This window comes from Cervus elaphus, chromosome 1, assembly GCF_910594005.1.
Source record: "Cervus elaphus chromosome 1, mCerEla1.1, whole genome shotgun sequence".
Taxonomy (NCBI): Eukaryota; Metazoa; Chordata; class Mammalia; order Artiodactyla; family Cervidae; genus Cervus; species Cervus elaphus.
In genome coordinates, this window is record NC_057815.1 from 92,739,709 (window position 1) to 92,763,997 (window position 24,289).

A 24,289-nucleotide genomic window follows, 5' to 3' on the forward strand; every position below is an offset into this window, starting at 1 on the left:
TAAAACTCAGGTCTCCTGAATTGCACACAGATTCCTTACTGTCTGTGCTACCAGGAAAGACCAACTGAGGTCAAAGAGAAGCCAAATCACTTAACTGCCTCTGATCTGAGATGCTTACCTTTGACCAGAAGGACACACCTGGGAGTGATATTCTTTTTTGTCTCCTCTAAAGTTTTAGCCTTTGTTAGACCTGACACATTTATTTCTTCAGTAGCCCTTTGGGATCCCTTCCACACAGAAGCCCAGATATATGTACCATAGTCTCCAAAGACATAATTAGAGTTCATTTGAAGTATGGGGATAATGTGTTAATTAGGATATAACAATATGATGAGTACTTTATTAAAAATTGGCTCTTTAAATGGATCTAAGTCACAATCTTACTATTAAATATATCTGATAATTGAAACTCTCCAAATTGTATTAATTAGACTTCTCCAAAATGAATCATGCAATACATAATTTTCTTCTTTGCCATATGCTCTTCTCTCTGTGAAGGCTGCACTTCCTTTTCTCATTCATCAGACAATTCCTACTCGTCTTTGTTATTATGGCTTGAATTGTATCCCTCCAAAACTCTTTTGTTGGAGCCCTAACCTCCCCTGGCTTACTAACTCAGAATATAACTGTATTTGTAGATGGTAGTGATAGTCGTGTCTGGCTCTGTGTGACCCCATGGACTGTAGCCCGGCCGGCTTCTCAGTCCATGGGATTTCCCGGGCAAGAATACTGAAGTGGGTTGCCATTTCCTTCCCCAGGGGATCTTCCCAACTTAAGGATTGGACCTGCATCTCCTGCATTTCAGGCGGGGTCTTTACTGCTGAGCCACCAGGGAAGTAGGTAGGGCCTTAAGAGACATGGTTAAGTTAAAATGAGGTGACTAGGATAAGCCTTAATCCAATATGTCAGTCAGTCAGTCAGTCAGTTCAGTCACTCAGTCATGTCCAAATCTTTGCTGCCCCAAGGACTGAAGCACCCAGGCCTTCCTGTGCATCACCATCTCCTGGAGTCTTCTCAGACAAATGTCCATTGAGTCCGTGAAGCCATCCAACCATCTCATCCTCTGTCGTTCCCTTCTCTTCCTGCCTTTAATCTTTCCCAGCAGTAGGGTCTTTTCAAATGAGTCACCTCTTCGCATCAGGTGGCCAAAATATTGGAGTTTCAGCTCCAACATCAGTCCTTCCAATGAACACTCAGGACTGATCTCCTTTAGGATGGGCTGGTTGGATCTCCTTGCAATCCAAGGGACTCTCAAGAGTCTTCTCCAACACCACAGTTCAAAAGCATCAATTCTTGATGACTGTGGCTTTGTAGTAGAGTCTGAAGTCAGGCAGGTTGATTCCTCCAGTTCCATTCTTCGACAGTATGGTACTGGCACAAAGACAGAAATATAGATCAATGGAACAGAATAGAAAACCCAGAGATAAATCCACGAACCTATGGACACCTTATCTTTGACAAAGGAGGCAAGGATATACAATGGAAAAAAGACAACCTCTTTAACAAGTGGTGCTGGGAAAACTGGTCAACCACTTGTAAAAGAATGAAACTAAAACACTTTCTAACACCATACACAAAAATAAACTCAAAATGGATTAAAGATCTAAATGTAAGACCAGAAACTATAAAACTCCTAGAGGAGAACATAGGCAAAACACTCTCCGACATAAATCACAGCAAGATCCTCTATGATCCACCTCCAAGAATATTGGAAATAAAAGCAAAACTAAACAAATGGGACCTAATGGAACTTAAAAGCTTTTGCACTACAAAGGAAACTGTAAGTAAGGTGAAAAGACAGCCCTCAGATTGGGAGAAAATAATAGCAAATGAAGCAACAAAGGATTAATCTCAAAAATATACAAGCAACTCCTGCAACTCAATTCCAGAAAAATAAATGACCCAATCAAAAAATGGGACAAAGAACTAAACAGACATTTCTCCAAAGAAGATATACAGATGCCAACAAACACATGAAAAGATGCTCAACATCACTCATTATCAGAGAAATGCAAATCAAAACCACAGTGAGGTACCATTACACACCAATCAGGATGGCTGCTATCCAAAAGCCTACAAGCAATAAATGCTGGAGAGGGTGTGGAGAAAAGGGAACCCTCTTACACTGTTGGCGGGAATGCAAACTAGTACAGCCACTATGGAGAACAGTGTGGAGATTCCTTAAAAAACTGGAAATAGAACTGCCATATGACCCAGCAATCCCACTTCTGGGCATACACACCGAGGAAACCAGATCTGAAAGAGACACGTGCACCCCAATGTTCATCACAGCACTGTTTATAATAACCAGGACATGGAAGCAACCTAGAAGCCCATCAGCAGATGAATGGATAAGGAAGCTGTGGTACATATACACCATGGAATATTACTCAGCCGTTAAAAAGAATTCATTTGAATCAGTCCTAATGAGATGGATGAAACTGGAGCCCATTATACAGAGTGAAGTAAGCCAGAAAGATAAAGAACATTACAGCATACTAACACATATATATGGAATTTAGAAAGATGGTAACGATAACCCTATATGCAAAACAGAAAAAGAGACACAGAAGTACAGAACAGACTTTTGAACTCTGTGGGAGAAGGTGAGGGTTGGATGTTTCAAAAGAGCAGCATGTATACTATCTATGGTGAAACAGATCACCAGCCCAGGTGGGATGCATGAGACAAGTGGTCAGGCCTGGTGCACTGGGAAGACCCAGAGGAATCGGGTGGAGAGGGAGGTGGGAGGGGGGATTGGGATGGGGAATACGTGTAAAATTATGGCTGATTCATATCAATGTATGACAAAACCCACAAAAACAAAAAAAAACAAAAGCATCAATTCTTTGGTGCTTACCTTTCTTTATAGTCCAACTCTCACATCCATACATGACTACTGGAAAAAAACATAGCTTTGACTCGACATTACTTTGTTGTCAAATGTAATGTCTCTGCTTTTTAATATGCTGTCTAGGTTGGTCATGACTTTTCTTTCAAGGAGCAAGGGTCTTTTGCTTTCATGGCTTTAAGTCTTATACTTGCTATACTCTTGTTCTTGATTCTCTAGTTTTTGGAGGAAATAATCCTTTATTGAAAACTCACAGTGAATCTAAGTAAAGACATTTGCTATCTTCTACATCTATTGCCAAAGAAATATATCATGGCAAACAAAGAAATAATTATCAGAATGAAAAATAAATTTATTTTAAGGGAATTTTGTGAGAGGTATTTTACTTGTGACCTCTTAACTCATTCTCCTAACAAATGGATCTTCAGAACCGAAAGTTCAAGGTTTGTACTTTTGTTTTCTCACCTGTGAGCTGCAAGATTTTAAGCAAGTAATTTAATCCATATAATCGTGACAATGATTCAATAATCAATTTTATTATTCCCTGGTAGTTCATCTGGTAAAGAATCCACCTGTGATGCAGGAGAACCTGCTTTGATTCCTGGGTCAGGAAGATCTGCTGGAGAAGGGTTAGGCTACCCACTTTAGTATTCTTGGGCTTCCCTTGTGGTTCAGCCAGTAAAGAATCCACCTGCAATGTGGGAGACCTGGGTTCCATCCCTGGCTCGAGAAGGTCCCATGGAGAAGGGAACCTACCTTCTACCCACTCCAATATTCTTGCCTGGAGAATTCTTTGGACTGTATAGTCCATGAAGTCACAAAGAGTTGGGCAGGACTGAACGAATTTCATTTCACTTCATAGATTAAGATTTCATAGATTAAGATAGTATATATGCAGGCAACCATGAATACTGTTTTAGAAATCCAATCTCTCACAAAATTCTCAGAATCCAGCCACTTTATTTCAAAAGCATATTCACATACATTATTGTCAACTGAAAAAAAAATACAGGCTGGTATTTCCACATTATTTAATAATTTCTTTGTTTTCTTTTTTATTTATTTCTGAGACTGCAAGCTGTCATTAATGATGTAGAGATTAATCTGTAAAAAAAATTAAAAAATAAAAAAAAACACTCTTTGTTTATTAAACTGCTTTCTCTATCATTTTCCTCAAGGCATCTTTAACATCTTTATTTCTTAAGCTATAGATCAAGGGATTCAACAAGGGAATCACCACTGTGTAGAACACAGACATCACTTTATCCCTCTCCAGGGCATAGCTCTTACTTGGCCAGGAGTAAATGAAGAGAACTGACCCATAGTACAAGGTGACAGCTGTCAGGTGAGAGCCGCAGGTGGAGAAGGCCTTCACGCGGCCTTGGGTGGAGCGGATCTTCAAGATGGCAGCGATGATGAAGAGATAGGAGGCAAGGGTAAACACAGTGGGAGTGATGACATTAGAGACAAGCAAGAAATAGAGCACAGCGTGGTAGCTTTCCTTCACATCACAGGCCAATTTGACAAGGGGAGGCAGATCACAAAAGAAATCATCAGTGACATTGTCCCCACGGAAGTTCAAGGTAAATGTTTCACTTGTGACGATGGTTGAGTTCACAAAGCCACCAAAATATGATGCTGCAACAAGACTGGCACATGACCTTGGAGACACGGCCTGGGAATAAAGCAAGGGGCTGGAGACGGCCACATAGCGGTCATGAGCCATGGCAGCCAACAGGTCACATTCAGTGTAGTCCATTCCAGCAGCAAAGAAGAATTGAGCTAGGCAGCCAGCAAAGGAGATGCGTTTGTCATCAGAGATGCAGGTCATCAGGATTTGGGGGGCATAGACAGAAGCATACCAGAGATCCAGGAATGACAGACTTCCAATGAAGAAATACATGGGTACATGGAGCCGAGAATCAGAACAGATCAGAGAGATCAGGGTGATGTTCCCTAAAAGACTGATGATATAAATGATCAGGAAGATGTAAAAGAGAACTCTCTGTAACCACGGGTCTGTCGTAAATCCTAAAAGTATGAACTCCTTCACTATGGTAAAATTTTTCTCATCCATTGATTTTGGGTTTCTATGGTTCTTTTCTGTAAATGGATTAATAAATATGCCATAATTTAAGATATCAGTATATCACCCACTCACAACTGGTCACCTAATCTGAGACAGAGGAGGCAAGAATACACAATGGGAAAAAGATAGTCTCTTCTATAAGTGGTACTGGGAAAACTGAACAGCTACATGGGGGAAAAAAATGAAATCAGAGCAATTTCTAACAGTATACACAAAAATAAACTCAAAAAGGATTATATCTAAATGTAAGACCAGATACTATAAAACTCTTAGAGGAAAATATAGGCAGAACATGATCTGACATAGATCACAATAAGATTATTTTTGATCCACCTACTAGAGTAATGAAAATAAAAGCAAAAATAAACATAATGGGACTTAAGCAAACTTAATAGCTTTTGCACAGCAAAAGAAACCATAAACAAAACAAAATAACCCACAGAAAGGGGAAAAAAAAAAAAAACAACATTGGCCAATGAACCAACTGACAAAGGATTTATCTCTAAATACACAGCTTATGTAGTTTGATATTAAAACAAACAAAAACCTCAATCAAAAAATCAGAGGAAGGTCTACACAGACATTTCTCCAAAGAAGACTTATAAATGACCAACAGGCAAGGAAATTATGCCCAGCATAGCTAATTATCAGAGAAATTCAAATAAAAACTACAAGAAGATATCTCCTCTCACCAGTCAGAATAGCCCGCATCGAAAATTCTATGAACAATAAATGCTGGAGAAAGAGAGACAGTGTGGAAAAAAGGAAACCCTCCTACACCATTGATGGGAATGTAAATTGGTATGACCGCCATGGAGAACAGTAAAGTTAAAGTGAAGTCGCTTAGCCATGCCCGACTTTTTGCGACCCCATGGACTGTAGCCCACCAGTCTCCTCCGTCCATGGGATTATCCAGGCAAGAATACTGGAGTGGGTTGCCATTTCCTTCTCCAGGGAATCTTCCCGACCCAGGGATCGAACCCAGGTCTCCGGCATTGCAGGCAGACGCTTTAACCTCTAAGCCACCAGGGAAGCACCAGGCAGAACACTAAAGAGTTTCCTTAAAAACCCGTGAAAATAGAACTCCCAGGTGACCCAGAAATTCCTCTCCTGAGCATATCCCTGGAGAAAACCATGATTCCCAACTCATGGCTGCACTGTTTATGGAGGAGCGGACAAAGGAAATGTAGTACAGAAATACAGTGGACTATTGTTATTGTTATTTTTATTTTAGTTGCTAAGTTGTGTTCAACTCATTTGCAAGCCCATGGGACTATAGCCCACCAGGCCCCTCTGTCCATGGGATTTCCCAGGCAAGTATACTGGAGTGTGTTGCTATTTCCTTCTCCAAGGGATCTTCCCAACCTAGCAATCAAACCTGCATCCCCTGCTTGGCAGTCAGATTCTTTACCACACAGTCACCTGGGAAGTCCACAATGGAATATTACTCAGCCATTAAAAAGAACAAAATAATTCTATTTGCAGTGACATGGATGGACCCAGAGATTGTCGATTGTCGTAAAGAGTGAAGAATGTCAGACAAAGACAAATATCATCTGATATTGCTTATATGAAATATATTTAAAGATAGTACAAATGAACCTGTTTACAAAACAGAAATAAAGTCATAGATGTAGAAAACAAACATTGAAATCAAAAGGGAAAGGGTGGGGAGAGGAATAAATTGGGAGATTGGGATTGCCATATACACACTACTATGTATAAAATAGATAACTAGTAAGAACCTCGTGTATGGCAAAGGGAACTCTACTCAATACCCTATAGCGACCTATATGGGAAGAGATTTTTTTTTTTAATCTATATATGTATATGTATAATTGTTTCACTTTGCTATGCATGAAAAACTATCACATTGTAAATCAACTGTACTCCAATAAAAACTTATGAAAAGATAATATATCATCATATGCCATTTTAAATCATGGAAATTCAGCAATTGATACATATATGCTATTACTTTTAAGACATGTTTATGCTGAACTGTATATCATTTTTTGATACCTAGGAAACCATTGTATGCTGCCTTGAAAGAGCAGACGAACATAACATAGTGTGTGCCACCTCATATTTTAATCTAATTTTCCTCCTTTTGAGAAAGCATGGTTCTTTTCCCCTCTGCACCTAGGGTGATTTGGGGCCAAGTACGCAATTTTCTTTTTTTTTTAAGCAATTTAAAGAAATGCTTTGTTTTCCTCCTCAGGTACTTGAATTCTTTTGTCATTTTCCAGATAGTCACATGGAGAAACATACTTTATTATTCTAACTATATTTTGCATTCTCTTTGGAAGTGCATTTTGCTTTAACTTCCTTGAAGGCAATACTTATATTCTATTCAAGTTTTTACTCCACAAAGCAAAGAATGATGAAATAGAAAATGTGTGATTTAAATTAAAAAATCAATTAACTTAGATACTAGGAATCTGAGACCATAGATAACTGTATGACCCTTCTATGCATCCAGAAGGGAAGTGAAAAGATTCATCAAAGAAAAACTATGTTCATAATGTGGCTTGGATTTCCCATAGAATTGACATTAAAAAAAAAAAAAAAAAACAACAACTGGATGAACAAATTATTTCGGTACTATGAGACATTGAATAATGGTCCATAAATACAACCAGATTTTAATTCCTCGTGTTTCCCTGGTAGTCCAGCTGATAAAGAGTCTGCCTGAAATGCAGGAGACCCTGGCTCGATTCTGAATCTGTGAATGTTATTCTAGATGAGAAAAAGTTATTAAAATTAAGAAACTTGAGATAGGGAGATTATCTGTGCATGCGTCCTAAGTCGTTTCAGTCATGTCCAATTTTTTACGACCCTATGGACCATAGCCAGCTAGGTTCCTCTGTCCATGGCATTTCCCAAGAATGGGTTGCCATTTCCTCCTCCAGGGGATTTTCCCCACCCAGGGATTGAACCCATGTCTCCTGCAGCTTCTGCATTGTAGGCTGATTCTTTACTGCTGAGTCATCTGGGAAGCCCAAAACAATCACAAACATCCTTATATAATGGAGGAAGACGGAGACTTGAGTACAGACTCTAGAGTAAGAGGCAATGTGACTGCAGAGACAGAGACAGTAGTGATGCAACCTCAAGGAAAGCCAGCAGCCACAGAAAGTCAGAGAGGCAAGGACTGGACTTTCCACTAGACCATCTAGACGGAGTGTTGGCCCTGCCAACACTTTGATTTTGGACTGATTATACTGTTTGGACTTCTGATTTCCAGAAATGAGGAGAAAATAAATTTTTGCGGTTTTAAGCCACCATGTTTGTGGTAATTTGATATAGCAGCAATAGGAAACTAATAAAGATATTCACAGAAGAAAACATCTAACACTCTTTTTTCCTTTAAGGTAGAAGCAGGAGCCTGGACTCTTGACAGCAATAGAGGAAGCATCATCTCTGCTTGCCTACGCTACAACCCATAGAGCCCTTAGTTCAATGTACCACAATAAAAAAACAGCTAACTTATATTTGTCAGTGTTCTAAATTGGCAAGAGACATAAAGTTTTTGTTAATGAGTCCAAGGCTCTGAAAATATATTAGGGAGAAATTTCATCTTGGCCACCTTGCTAAGCCACAAACTTAAAATTGAGATAGCAAGTAAAATTTTGCTCTTTTGGAATCATACATAAAATGATTGTTGTTTAGTTGCTAAGTCATGTCTCACTCTTTTACAACCCCATGGGCTATAGCCTGCCAGGCTCCTCTGTCCATGGGATTTCCCAGGCAAGAAGACTGGAGTGGGTTGCCATATCCTTCTCCAGAGTATCTTCCCAACCCCAGGTTTGAACCTGCATCTCCTGCATTGGCAGACAGATTCATACCTAAGATATGGTAAGAATCTAAAATTATATTATTTAAAACAAATATGAAAGCTATAGACTTTGTCAAAATAGAAATTCTTCACAATAAGAAAAGAGGGTTGTAATAAGAGACATTTAATTTATTTTTGAATTTCAGTGCTGTCAGGTGGAAAGATTATTTTTAACAGAACATATCCCTGAAAACAGTTTAAGAATAACCAAGAACCAAGAGACCTGGGTTCTGATCTCAATTAGCTGCTGCCAATTTTAAATAACAGAGGCTTCCCCACTGGCTCAGCAGTTAAGTAATCCATCTGCAACGCAGGAGCTATGGCAGGAGCCACAGGTTCAATTCCTGGGTCAGGAAGATCCCCTGGAGAAGAAAATGGCAACCCACTCCAGTATTCTTGCCTAGAAAATCCCATGTACAGAGGAGCCTGGTGGACTACAGTCCATGGGGTCACAAAAGACATAACTTAGCAAATAAACTATTTTAAATAATATTAACAATTATATTTTTTCACTTACCTTAGTTCAGTGAATTTTATGAGAGCACAGATGTGAGAAAGCACTTTGAGAACTAGAAGTTAAAACTACAAATTACATCTTTTTTGATTTCTTGATGTTTTTCATCTTTGCAATCTGTCCTTCAGTTATATTTGGTTTACCTCCAAAGGATTTTCAATAGCAACCTTGCTATTAATATCATGTATTTCCCATGCATAAATGTCCCACTCTTTAACATTTTGCTTTTGCACAAACTGAGCAATTGCTAGGACTGTTTTCAGAATTACAGTTAGAAATAAAAGTTGCAGGAGACATTTCTTCCCTAAACTTTCCTATTTTCTTCTACCATTATTAAGACATAAAATAGACACAAGTGTGAATGTCTGCATACATGAATATATATACAAATGCTTTCATACACAAAAATAAAAGGTTTGGCAGTGGCTTAGGGTTAGACATAAAACCCAGGTAAATAATATAAAGTAGGAAAATGTGAAATGGAAAAACAAGTGCTGGACATAAATGGCAAGGATAAAGCTTGCTACACACTTAACAAGTCCCACTTACTGCTCTGTGCAGACCATAAGTTTGGCTCAAAACTTTCTGGAAGCCCATGTATACAATTAGTACTGTTCAACACTTCTAATGCTGCTTCACAGGTGGCTCAGCAGTAAAGAATCCACCTTCTAATGTGGGAGACACAGGAGATATGAGTTGGATCCCTGGGTGGGGAAGATCCCCTGGAGGAGGAAATGGGAACCCACTCCAGTATTCTTGCCTGGGAAATCCCATGGACAGAGGAGCCTGGCGGGCTACAGTCCACGGGGTGGCAGAAGAACCAGACACACCTAGACACTAAACAACAACAGTCAATGTTAATGATGCTGTAATATATTCAAAGTGTAGTGATGAGGAGCCATTTATGAGTTTTAGTCAGATGCATGGTGTGGTCAAATAACATCTTAAATAAAACTCTCTTTATATGGGACTTGATGATGACAATTTTGAGCACCCAAATATCTCTGAAATTTCCTTGTTTTTAGAAATCCACTTTCCTTTCTCTCAGGAGGGAAAAGATATTTTAATGACTGTCTAGGGTAGTCTACAGGACAGGAGACATCTATATCTTTTCAATCCTTGCCTTTAACACTCATCTTTGCTTCTAGGTCCTAAAGAGAGTTTCAAACACAACCCAGATGGGGAGTACAAGGACTTCTCTGGGAACACACAGGTACATACCTGAGGGTTGGTTGGATTATATTAATTGTCATAAGCAGAGTCTGAGGAGTATTTAGGGAATAGATACTATGGGAGGTGGACAAATGTGAATAACCCATAAAGTAACATCAACAGATCCCTATCATCAGTACAGTTGAGATGTAAGACAAGAAAAAGACAACTAGCTAAAATCTTATGAAAACATTGCCAAGAGGACCATGAAGATATAAAAAAGGATATACTGAAATTTTATTGTAGACATTGTGAAAGAAAAAAAAAAGAGAAGTCTTAATTGAAGGGTTACTCTTTTTCATATAAAAGAATTTCAATTGAGGGACTGAATCATAATTATGAAAACAATCATCACTGGAAGCAATCATTTGAAAAGCAATAATTTGTCCTTTTGAAAGGTTGTAGCTGAACGATAAGATGCGGGATCCTTGGCCTCCGAAGGAGATGAATTCAATCCAGGGCCAGAGATGAGGCTGGATCGCGCAGAGCTTTTGTGTAATAAAGTTTTATTAAAGTATAAAGGAGATAGAGAAAGCTTCTGACATAGGCATCAGAAGGGGGCAAAAGAGTACCCCCCTCCTTGTCTTTAGCTGTATGTTATGTAGTCACTCACAGTCTGTTAATGAAAAGAAAGGAATGTCATAAAATTTAGAATGGTACCAGATAATTCATCCCTGGCCATAAAACGATTGACTTGAATCTTGTAGAAGGGCAGAATACCAACAAATAGTTTCATTTACATAGATTAGGGAACAATATCTGAGTAAGTAGGTTAGGCCGGTTTTGTCGGAACCAACTTGAAGATAGAGTCTGGGGTAGATTAACATAGCTTAAGACAACATTTCCATAAAAAAAGAAATGTATTGGTTAACTCAAGGTTTGAGAGTAGTTAGCTTCAGGTGAAACCAGGTATCATGGCAACACAGCATTTTAAGAGAAACCTCCTTTTAAATTTGTATAGAGAAGAAAAAATATCGCTGTTTTTTTTTCCTCCTGCAGCTTAAGAGAGATAAAAATGTCTGGCACTTGCAGCCTCTTTCCTCCGTTTGGAGACCCCTGGCCTTCCTGTCTGTTACCCTCTCACTTTCATATATATATATTTAGAGACACTTACATTCCTTGAAATAAAGGAAGCTAGATAATCACCACACCCATCTGCTTTTCTGAGAATACAAGAAACTCCATTATTAGCTCACTCTACAGTTAGGGAAGGATCCCATGACTTTGGCCAATTGAGTAAAAACAAAAGTAAGATGCACCAATTTTATTTCTGGCTATAAAACCCTATGCACAGTCATTCACAGTCTATCTTTCAGTTCAGTTTATTTCAGTTCAGTTCCTCAGTTGTGTCTGACTCTTTGAGACCCCATGGACAGCAGTACACCAGGCCTCCCTGTCCATCACCAACTCCTTGAGTTTACTCAAACTCGCGCCCACTGAGTCAGTGATACCATCCAACCGTCTCATCCTCTGTCATCCCCTTCTTCTCTCGCCTTCAATCTTTCCCAGTATCAGGGTCATTTAAAATGAGTCAGTTCTTCGCATCAGGCGGCAAAAGTATTGGAGTTTCAGCTTCAGCATCAGTCCTTCTAATGAACACCCAGGACTGATCTCCTTTAGGATGGACTGGTTGGATCTCCTTGCAGTCCAAGGGACTCTCAAGAGTCTTCTCCAACACCACAGTTCAAAAGCATCAATTCTTCAGCACTCAGCTTTCTTTATAGTCCAACTCTCACATCCATACATGACTACAGGAAAAATAATAACTTTGACTAGATGGAACTCTGTCGGCAGAGTAACATCTCTGGTTTTTAATATGCTGTCTAGGTTGGTCATGACTTTTCTTTCAATGAGCAAGGATCTTTTAATTTCATGGCTGCAGTCACCATCTGTAGTGATTTTGGAGCCCCCCCCAAAATGAAGTCTCTCACTGTTTCCATTGTTTCCCCATCTATTTGCCATGAAGTGATGGGACCAGATGCCATGATCTTAGTTTTCTGAATGTTGAGCTTTAGGCCAACTTTTTCAGTTTCCTCTTTCACTTTCATCAAGAGGCTCTTTAGTTCTTTGCTTTCTGCCATAAGTGTGGTGTCATCTGCCTATCTGAGTTATTGATATTTCTCCCAGCAATCTTAATTCCAGATTGTGTTTCATCCATCCCAGCATTTCTCATGATGTACTCTGTAAATAAGTTACATAAGCAGGGTGACAATATACAGCCTTGATGTACTCCTTTTCCTATTTGGAACCAGTCTGTTGTTGTATATTCAGTTCTAACTGTTGCTTCCTGACCTGCATACAGATTTCTCAGAAGGCAAGTCAGGTGATCTTCTATTCCCATCTCTTGAAGAATTTTGCATAGTTTCCTGTGATCCACACAGTTAAAGGCTTTGGCATAGTCAATAAAGCAGTAGATGATTTTTCTGGAACTCTCTTGTTTTTTTGATGATCCAATGAATGTTGGAAATTTGATCTCTGGTTCCTCTGCCTTTTCTAAAACCAGCTTGAACATCTGGAAGATCACGGTTCACTTACTGTTGAAGCCTGGCTTGGAGAATCTAGAGCACTACTTTGCTAGCACGTGAGATGAGTAAAATTGTATGGTAGCTTGAGCATTCTTTGGCATTGCTTTTCCTTGGGATTGGAATGAAACTGTCCTTTTCCAGTCTTGTGGCCACTGCTTAGTTTTCTAAATGTGCTGGCATATTGAGTGCAGCACTTTCACAGCATCATTTTTTAGGATTTGAAATAACTCAACTGGAATTCCATCACCTCCACTAGCTTTCTTCATAGTGATGTTTCCTAAGGCCCACTAGACTTCGCATTCCAGAATATCTGGCTCTAGGTGATTTATCACACCATTGTGGTTATCTGGGTCATGAAGACCTTTTTTGTACAGTTCTTTTCTGTATTCTTGCCACCTCTTCTTAATATCTTCTGCTTCTATTAGGTCCATACCATTTCTGTCCTTTATTGTGCCCATCTATGCATGAAATGTTCCCTTGGTATCTCTAATTTTCATCAAGAGATCTCTAGTCTTTCCCATTCTATTGTTTTCCTCTATTTCTTTGCACTGATCACCGAGGAAGGCTTTCTTATGTCTCTTTGCTATCCCTTGGAACTCTGCATTCAAATAGGATTATCTTTCCTTTTCTCCTTTGCCTTTAGCTTCTCTTCTTTTCAAAGCTATTTGCAAGGCCTCCTCTGACAACCAGTTTGCTTTTTTGCATTTCTTTTTCTTGGTGATGGTCTTGATCCCTACCTACTGTATAATGTTATGAACCTCTCTCCATAGTTCTTCAGGCACTCTGTCTATCAAATCTAATTTCTTGAGTCTATTTGTTATTCCACTGTACAATCATAAGGGATTTGATTTAAGTCATACCTGAATGGTCTAGTGGCTTTTCCTACTTTCAAAGGGCAAAGGTGAAGCCCCAGCAAGATGGCAGAAGGGGCAAAATTGTGTTTAGCATCAAACTCCATACCTGCCAGAGACACTCAATGGGCTCAAACATACCTTGTGCACACCAGGACCCAGAGCCCTCACAGAGACTGAGACAGAACTGTGCTGAGCGTCTCCTGTGGAGGTCCAGGTCAGCAGTGGCCTGCCACAGGGGCAGGGGCTCTGGGTGCAGCAGACCTGGGTATGGCATAAGCCCTCTTGGTGGAGGTCACCATTAACGCCACCATATGAGCCGCCAGAACTTACACAGGACTGGGAAACAGACTCTGGGAGGGCACAGACAGAACCTTGGGCACCAGGACCCAGGAGAAGGGAGCAGAAAACCCACAAGAGACTGACCCAGACTTGCCGGTGAGTGTCCAGGAGTCTCTGGCGGAGGCGTGGGTCGGTGGTGGTGCTGCAGAGTTGGGGGCACTGAGTGTAATAGTTCGTGCATGGGACCTTTTGAAGGAGGTCGCAATTATCTTCATCATGTCCACCATAGTTTGGCCTCAGGTCAAATAACAGGGTGGGAACACAGCCTCTCCCTTCAACAGAAAATCTTAAGATTTACTGAGCATGGCCCTGATTAGAACAAGACCCAGTGTCCCCCTCAGTCAGTCTTTCCCATCAGGAAATTTTATAAGCCTCTTATCCTTCTCCATCAGAGGGCAGACAGACTGAACACCACAATCACAGGAAACTGACCAATCTGATCACATGGACCACAGCCTTGTCTAACTCAATGAAACTTTGAGCCATGCTGTGGAGGATCACCCAAGATGGATGGGTCATGGTGGAGAGTTCTGACAAAACGTGGTCCACTGGAGAAGCGAAGGGCAAAGCACTTCAGTATTCTTGCCTTGAGAACCCCATGAATAGTATGGTCTATCTTTACCTTTTGCCAAACCATCTGTTGGTGATGGTGACCTCAAAAGCAGAAAAGAAACAGACCTGAGAGTCACTGACTATTGGGAAGATGATGCTTCCCAAGAGCTTGAACTGCAATGTAGTCTAGCCTACCCCCAACTCCAAAGGTTTTGGTCATTTATTTAAAAATCAAATAAATACACATGGAAACCCCAACAACTACAGAGGCATTGCAATTGCTTACAATTAAAAATGAACAAACACACAGTTCCTGCTTTTAAGAAAGATCATTTAATCATGGAAAAGGTAATTCCAAGCAAGTTATTACAATACAATATCTCTTCCACAGAAGTATAATAACAAACAAACAAGCAAAAACTGTTAAAGAATTTTATCATGGGTACTTTTGTCAAATGAAAAAGAAAAAAAGGAAAATTAGCACCAGGTTTGATACCTTTATTCAAGGGAAAACAATCCATGAATGGGGGACTACAGTGCCTCACAGAAAGTGCAAACTCTTTCTTAGGGATTTTGGATAACAGCAAATTTTATAGAGTATTAGAAGCAGCAAACTCCAGCAGTTGGTGATAGGCAGGGAAGCCTGGTGTGCTGCCGTTCATGGGGTCTCAAAGAGCCAGACACAGCTGAGCAACTGAACTGACTGAGAAGCAGCAATGCAGAAAGAGGGCATGACTGGTGGGGTTTGCATATTTGACCTTGATGGGTCCAAGGGCAGGCTTCTCCAGGATGTGGCCCTCTGGCATGTAGCTTATTGTAAACTATCAGAACTTAAAAAGTCAGAATGATGAATATATGGTTTGGTCTTTTTATAGAACGTTTTAAAGTTTTCACCAAATTTATTTATTCATTCTTCTGAAGATTTTGTAGTTTCTTGTGTAAAACTACAGAAGAGATACTTTCATTACCAACTAATACTTTAAAGGATCTTGTCTTCAAGACTTTCCTAGTCTTTCAAGGTAAAATTGCTATATAAATACACATTCCTGGTTAGAAGAGAAATTGAAACTGAGAGTCTTTGAGTGTTGTTTTTTGGATAAGTTCACAGTTTATGCAATTCCTAGTAATTTCTCCAAGACTTTTAAATACCTCTTTCTGGCCTTTATCAGAGGACTGGTCACAGCAGGGAATAGAGGACTAAGGATTTCAGAGAAATTCAAGAGTAAACTTTTCCTTCATTTCAATCCATTCTCTGATCAACTTCCAGAGTAAACCTTGAAAATGTAAATCTGATCATGTTATGTCCTCATGATGGTATTGTGTCCATTTCTGTTGTTTTCAAGTCCAAACACCTTATATGGCTTCCAGTAAGCTTGGTGAGCTGATAACACTTATGGTTCATTTCCAGTTGCTCTCTCCAAATCATCCTAAGTTAATCCCTCTCAGCTTCTGTGCTAATCAGGCTCTCTCTTATTTTAGAGCTCAGAGTTGAGTTGCTTTGGGGCCTGGTAGATTAGATATACAAAGCTTCTGGTCAAGTGGGACACTTACCTGAACATAAAAGTTCAGTTATACTGACAGACACCCGAGGCAAAAGAGATTCCATCTGGGAATACTAATTTATTTCAAGTCTTTCCATTCAATTTTGCTGGGAAGCAAAATTTCTTTAAAAAAAAGAAAAAAGTCCATTTAAAATGTTAAGACGCAAGATCATTATCTCAAGAGAAGAAAGTTGTATTTGAAGAATATGAAGTAAAGGGGGCTTTCATCATTTTTCATCTTTATATTTCAGCATGACTCAATTCCTTTTAGTAGCAAGCAGGCATGAATTATTATATTACCTATGTCAATGAAAAATTAGTCAATCTGAGAAAGAAATGGAAAATTTTATTCAAGGCAAATTGACAATTATAACATCTCCAAAACCTCTGAGAACCCTTCTGCACATTAGAAGTCATTGTTGTTTGTAGTTCAGTCGCTAAGTTGTGTTCGACTCTTGGCAACCCCATTAACTGCAGCAAGAAGTCAAGGCACAGTTATAAAAGTCTTTTGATACAGAGGGGCATACATTAAATGATGGATTATTGACAGGCTGAAAAAAGTAAAAGTCACTCAGTCATGTCTGACTCTTCGTGACCTTATGGACTATACAGTCCATGGAATTCTCCAGGCCAGAATACTGGAGTGAGTAGTCTTTCCATTCTCCATGGGATCGTCCCAACACAGGGACTGGGCCAGGTCTCCTGCATTGCAGGAGGATTCTTTACCAACTGAGCAACCAGGGAAGCCCATTGAAAGCTTATACAGTCCAAATTAAATATGCCCATAGCTCCTTACAAGATAAAGAAGCAAGGTTTTCTATTAATGAGTCGTTGATGCTGGGAGGGGATTGGTCTTTACGGCTGAGCACGTGTTTCTGTTGATGGGTCGTCGTGTAATGCTGATACAGTGCACAGCGCAGAGGAGAGAGGAGGTCAGAGGACATCAAAATGCTTTTTGTACCTCTGAATTTTTCTTGAGTCATCATAAAATATGAATTTTACTTCATTTCTATGTAATAGAACTTTAAAAAGATTTAATGTGGCTTTGCCAGTGTTTATAAATATATTGTACATAAATATTGACATTTTTATAATAATATACTTAAAATTTTGCATTTTTATATTACCATTTATCCATATGTAGACAGCCAAACAATATATTCCAAACTGAGCTTACTAGGGAAATTTACTTTTCTTGAAGAACTTTTACCAAATGTGTGTGAAAGCAATACCACTGTTTATAGAGGAACCATATGTGCTCAGCAAGAAGCATCTTCCAGGGACTTCCCTGACTGCCCAGTGGTTAAGACTTCATCTTCCAATGCAGGGGATGTGGGTTCAAACCCTGGTGAGAGAGCTAAGATCCCAAATATCTCATGGCCAAAAAAACAAACATAAAACAGAAGCAATATTGTGACAAATTCAATAAAGACTTTAAAAACAGTCCACATCAAAAGAAAAAAGCTCTTTAAAAAAGAAAGAAAAAAGGGCAAAGTAAAGGTAAAGGAGACCAAGTGTCATTATTTCCCTGAGTGCTCAAAACTATTTCCTTTCCTTTAAAACTTCATCAGAAAGTATCAGAAAACACTGGCTTTCTTTAAAAATAAATAAATAAAGGGTAAAATTCCTATGCTACTTTATTGTGATTTCTAAAATCCCACAAAAATACAATTATCTTCTTTTTTCTTTAATGGAAGGTTTTGGGGAAGGGTCATGAGTTAATGGATTATTAAAATGCTTAATATTCCCTTTCAGTGTGACAGCTATTGGAGCTTTTTCTCCTTCATTTCTCACTTCTGTCTTTCTTTCTGTCCTTTTTCTATGAACAGATATCACGGTACCCTAGAATCTATCAGGAGGACCAGGTTCTTGATAAAGTTGTGTGTTTACCTATGTGACCTTGAACACATCAATTTCCCCCTCTATTTTCTAGTCCCTTCATCTGACAAGGAACTCAGCCCATTCACCTCTAAGGTAGTTTTTGTATATAACATTTCTGTAAGTAAACAAATATGTGTATACATGTGCCTTGACCCTCAGCAGTCGGTAGCTAACTCTTCAGAGAACCTGATGGGAAAACGTCCACTTAAGCCGTTCTTTCTAGTGTGAGACTGACAGCTATGCCCTGCACCCTGGTTCTAACGTTTTGGAGTCCAATCCCATAGCAGCTTCTCTTGTCATCACCCATAGCATACTGACGGTAGCTCCTGCTGAGCTTTACAAGGGTGCTAATGACTCCCTAAACAATATGTTTCTTCAGTTCAGTTAGTTCAGTCACTCAGATATGTCTAACTCTTTGCAGTCCCGTGGACTGCAGCACACCAGGCCTCCCTGTCCATCACCAACTCCCAGAGTTTATTCAAACTCACGTCCATTGAGTCGGTGATGCCATCCAACCATCCCATCCTCTGTCATCACCTTCTCCTCCTGCCTTCAATCTTTCCCAGCATCAAGGTCTTTTCAAATGAGTCAGTTCTTTGCATCAGGTGGCCAAAATATTGGAGTTTCAACTTCAGCATCAGACCTTCTAATGAATACCTTGGGAAAGTGAATGTTCTTGAAGCCCTTGGAGAAGCCAGGTGAGAGGTGAGGAGGGTGATCTTTAGGCAGCAGTGGAGAAGATCACACCTAATAGGTTATTTACAATATTTCTGTCGTCCATCTTCAATATTATACTGGGTTGGTCTGACATTCTGATTTCAAATCCCAAATCCTTGCTTGGTGTTCCTGTGCCAATACAGTTAACCATACTAAACTTAAAGTTCTGTTGTCCTTGGTCTCATGCTCTCAGAATCTATTCCTATAGATATTCTCCAGACTCCTGTCAACCTTGATTGGTGATGTCCTAAAATTCTAAGCAGATCAGATTTGGCATTTCACTGTCTGGGCTATGTGAGTTTTGAAGTTTCACACCAAACACAGAGGAAAGGCAGGCTGATGGGGTTGAGTGTAAGGGAGGCTTGTATCTGCTTGTGTTTAACCCTCCAGGTGCAGTCAGCAACGAGACTTAGTGCTGGGGCAGTTCCTATTCCCTGGATAAAGGGGAGGAATTACTGGGTTTTGAAATTAGACTTAAGGATTTGAGATGAGAAATTCTCAGATTTTTAGTTCTCTGCCCAAATGCCCCTAGCCTATGCCTCAGAACCTCATCCCTTCTGGTCATATTCTTATCTTTCCTTAAATACCAAACAAGCTTATTTGGGGAGGTAACTGCACTGCTATACTGTGGTCATAGCATCTGTCCTCAAATATAGTTTCCCAAGGACCAGAGGAAGTGAGAGACTTCTTCAAAGACATAGTTTAAGCTTGCTGCTGCCTGCTTGTTTTATCAGTTGGATAGTCTCAGGTTTAAACTGCAGCAGAAGCCAACTCCCCCCATAATGTTCATAATCTCCATCTGCAAGCTTCTCTGCTACAGGAAGTGATCCCTCAGTGCTTTGTTTCCACCTAGCTTTTACTCCATGATGCCACTGGCAATCACTTAGGTAAGTCTGATGCTACTGCAGGGGCTTCTCAGGTGGCGCTAGTGGTAAAGAACCCACTTGCCAGTGCAGGAGACATAAGAGACCTGGGTTCGATCTCTCGGTCAGGAAGATTCCCTGGAGAAGGGCACGGTAAACCACTCCAAGATGCTATATGTCACCACTGTGACATTTCCCACTGGGATGAGTGTATATGTCTAATCTTCAAATATGTGAATAATCCAATTATATTCAAATGTTTATCTCCTGAGACTGCTCTAAGACCAGTATCAGTTATAAACATGGAAGGTAGCTGAAGGCCACACAAACTGGTTAATTTGGTGAGGGTTTAATAAAGGTATTACTACAAAGGGATGTCTAAGGCTTGCAGAATTTCCAGACTAGTGTGATAAATCTAGAACTAATAACTTCTGAAAGCTGTTACCTCTTCTATTCCTGGAGGAAAAAATATAAGAAAAGAAAGAGGTTATGAGCACTGGAGGGGAAGCTTTGAAATGGGCCTTCCAGAAGAATCTATGGTTTAGGTCAAGGGATGAAGCCAGCTATGGCATTTTGCAAGAAAAGAGGCTGGGAAAAAACACTCTGACCCTACTCTCTTCCCTTCTAGTCACAACCACTGGCTAAACACACTAAGTATGCAGAGAACAAAGGAGTCCACTGATGCAGTTAGTACAGCTGAGCACCCTGGAGCAGAAATGAGATTAAAAAGGATAGAGAATGGATTTGGAAGAACAGAGAAAAGGTATTCAACATGTAACAAAGGCAGCGATGGAGATAAAGGCATGGAGAATAGACTTGTGGATAGAAGGTGTGGAAGGAGACCATGGAACAAATGGAAAGAGTAGCATGGGAACATGTACATTATCATATGTAAACAGACAGCCAGTGGGAATTTGTTGTGTGACTCAGAGCTCAAACAGGGTCTCTGTGACAAGCCTAGAGATGTGGGATGGGGTGGGAAAGGGAAGGGAGGTTCAGGAGAGAGAAACACATATATATCCCTATGGCTGATTCACGTTGATGTATGGCAGAAACCAACACATTACTGGAAAGAAACTCTCCCTCAATTAAAAATAAATAAAATGTTTAAAAAATAATATTAGTGAACATGTGATTTTATATGCACCATTTTAATAACACATGCATATATATATATATATGTATGTTCTGAGTATATATATATATATATATATATATATATATACACACACACACACACACACACATATATATATATATATATATATATATATATATATATATATATATATACATGGTATGCATATGTATACACATAAGATTAATTTGGCTTCTACATAACTAAAGAAAAATGAGAATGAAAATTCTCACTAGGAAAACATAGTCTCAGAAAAAATTTCTCCATCTTGAGTTCAGTCACTCAGTCATGTCTAACCCTTTGTGACCCCATGGACTGCAGCACGCCAGGCTTCTGTATCCATCACCAACTCCTGGAGCTTGCTCAAACTGGATGTAAAAACTCATCGAGACGGTGATGCCATCCAACCATCTCATCCTCTGGCATCCCCTTCTCCTCCTGCCTTCAATCTTTCCCATCATCAGGGTCTTTTCCAATGACTCAGTTCTTTGCATCAAGTGGCCAAAGTATTGGAGCTTCAGCTTCAATATCAGCCCTTCCAATGAATATTCAGGACTGATTTCCTTTAGGATGGGCTTGTTGGATCTCCTTGAAGACCAAGAGACTCTCAAGAGTCTTCTCCAACACCAGAGTTCAAAAGCATCAATTCTTCAGCACTCAGCTTTCTTTATAGGCCACCTCTCACACCCATACATGACTACTGGAAAAACCATAGCTTTGACTAAATGGTCTTTGTTGGCAAATTAATGTCTCTGCTTTTTAATATGCTGTCTAAATTGGTCATAGCTTTTCTCCCAAGGAGCAAGCATCTTTTAATTTCATGGTTGCAGTAACCATCTGTAGTGATTTTGGAGCCAGCAGAAATAAAGTCTGTCACTGTTTCCATTATTTCCCCATCTATTTGTCTTGAAGTGTTAGGACCGGATGCCATGAACTTAGTTTTCTGAATGTTGAGCTTTAAGCAAACTTTTTCACTCTCTTTCACTTTCATCAAGAGGCTCTTTAGTTTTTCACTTTCTGCTGCTAGAAGGGTCGTGTCATCTGCACATCTGAGGTTACTGATATTTCTCCCAGCAATCTTGATTCCAGCTTCTGCTTTATCCAACCTGGCATTTCTCATGATGTACTCTGCATATAAGTTAAGTAAATAGGGTGCCAACATACTGCCTTGACATATTCCTTTCCCTATTTGGAAGCAGTTGTTCCATGTCCAGTTCTAACTATTGCCTCTTGACCTGTATACAGATTTCTCAGGAGGCAGATAATGTAGTCTGGTATTTCCATCTCTTAAAGAATTTCCCACAGTTTGTTGTGATCCACACAGTCAAAGACTTTGGCATAGTCAACAAAGCAGAAGTTGATGTTTTTCCAGAACTCTCTTGCTTCTTTGATGATCCAACAGATGTTAGCAATTTGATCTCTGTTTCCTCTGCCTTTTCTAAATCCAGCTTGAACATCTGCAAGTTCATGGCTCATGCCGTGTTGAAGCCTGGCTTGGAGAATTTTGAGCATTACTTTTCTAACGTGTGAGATGAGTGCAAATGTGCGGTAGTTTGAACATTCTTTGGCATTGCCTTTCTTTGGGATTGCAATGAAACTGATCTTTTCCAGTCCTGAGGCCACTGCTGAGTTTTCTAATTTGTGGCATATTAAGTGCAGCACTTTCACAGCATCATCTTTTAGGATTTGAAATAGCTCAGCTGGAATTCCATCACCTCTACTAGCTTTGTTCATTGAGATGCTTCCTAAGGCCCACTTGACTTTGTATTCCAGGATGTCTGGCTCTAGCTGAGTGATCATACCACCATGATTATCTGGGTCATGAAGATCTTTTTTGCATAGTTCTCTGTTCTCTTGCCACCTAATCTTAATATCTCTGCTTCATTACCTTTGTATAAAAAAGAGATTAGTGTAGGGACTAATAAATATGTTCATGGTTGTGATTATATTAAACTCTGAATAGAGATTCAAGAGAGTAATAGAAGTTTTTATACAGATATGAGGTATTGGCACTTGAGAAGGACTAGAGGTAGGAATGAAGTTTGAAGTAAGCTGTATAGTATTTATTTATAACCTATATGAATCTAATATGCCAAAAAATAAATAAAGTCTGAGTCACTTAATTTTTTTCAGTACATGTTTATTGTAGATTATAATGGAAAATGTGAGGGACAGAATGCAAAAACTCTTTTCCAGAGGTCTTTGATCTTTAAGTGGTAATAGTTCTTGCATAGATTTTAGAGTGCCTTTGAAACTGTACACAAAATATTGAATCTCTTTGCATATGTGTATATTTCTAGGGAATTCATGTGGCATTTCCAAAGGACCCCATGATACAAAACAATGTGATAAATCATGATTTTGAGGATTCATAAGAATCTCCAGACTTATTCTTCCTGAATATTAAGATACTATATAACATGGTGGTTATGAATATGAGTTCTGGATACAAAAGACCTGGAATCTTCACTGAACTGCTTCACTTAACTAGCTATTCATCACTGGGTAATTTATTCAAACCCCCTAACCTCAGTTTCCTTTATTTTCAATAGAAAGAAAATAGTAATATTCTCCAGATGACATAGTGAGGGTTATAATAATGCATGTGAATGTATTAATCACTCAGTGGTGTCTGACCCATTGAACTGTCTGTCAGACTTCTCTGTCCATGGCATTCTCCAGTCAAGAATACTGGAGTGAATAGCCGTTTCCTTCTCCAGAAGATCTTCCTCTTCCAAGGATCAAAACCAGATCTCTTGCAAGGCAGGCAGATTCTTTACTATGCCAGACATATAATAAGAGCTCAAGAATATTTCTATTAAAATAATTGAACTACATATTAGTGCTGTGATTACTTAGCAAGCTTTGGGATAGGTCAAAACATGCACTGTGTTTTGGACATGTTAAATTTGAGATGCTTGCAGGATATCTAATGATACGCCCAGTAAAAAGTTGGATTTAAGGGTCTGGAATGCTAGGAAAGGTCTCTGTCATGTTATTAAGACTTGTTTCTGTCTATACTTACTCCCTTGATTAGCTCATCTAATTTCATTGTCATATGGGTTTGACTCTCAAATTCATATGTCCAACAGAAGTCTTCCTAAACACACACTCCACACACCTCTTCAACAAATATAATTGGATATCTTATAGGCATCTCAAAATTCATATGTCCCGAATCAAATTCTTGATCAACCCCTCTTAACCTGACCCATCTACAGCCTTCCACATATTGGGCTCTCCTGGTGGTTCAGATGGTAAAGAATCTGCCTGCAATGCAGGAGAGCCAGGTTCAATCCCCGGGTCAAGAAGATACCCTGGAGAAGTGAATGGCTTACCCACTCCAGTATTCGTTCCTGGAGAATTCCATGGAGA

At 39.5% G+C, this 24,289-nt stretch overlaps 1 protein-coding gene across 1 annotated transcript; it reads right to left on the reverse strand.

Moving 5' to 3' along the window:
* Positions 1 to 3,998: 3,998 nt before the first annotated feature.
* On the reverse strand, positions 3,999 to 4,928 carry LOC122702867 (olfactory receptor 1013-like). Its single transcript, XM_043916798.1, has one exon. It carries the CDS (start codon positions 4,926 to 4,928, stop codon positions 3,999 to 4,001), a length of 930 nt encoding a protein of 309 aa, XP_043772733.1.
* Between the last annotated feature and the right edge of the window lie 19,361 nt (positions 4,929 to 24,289).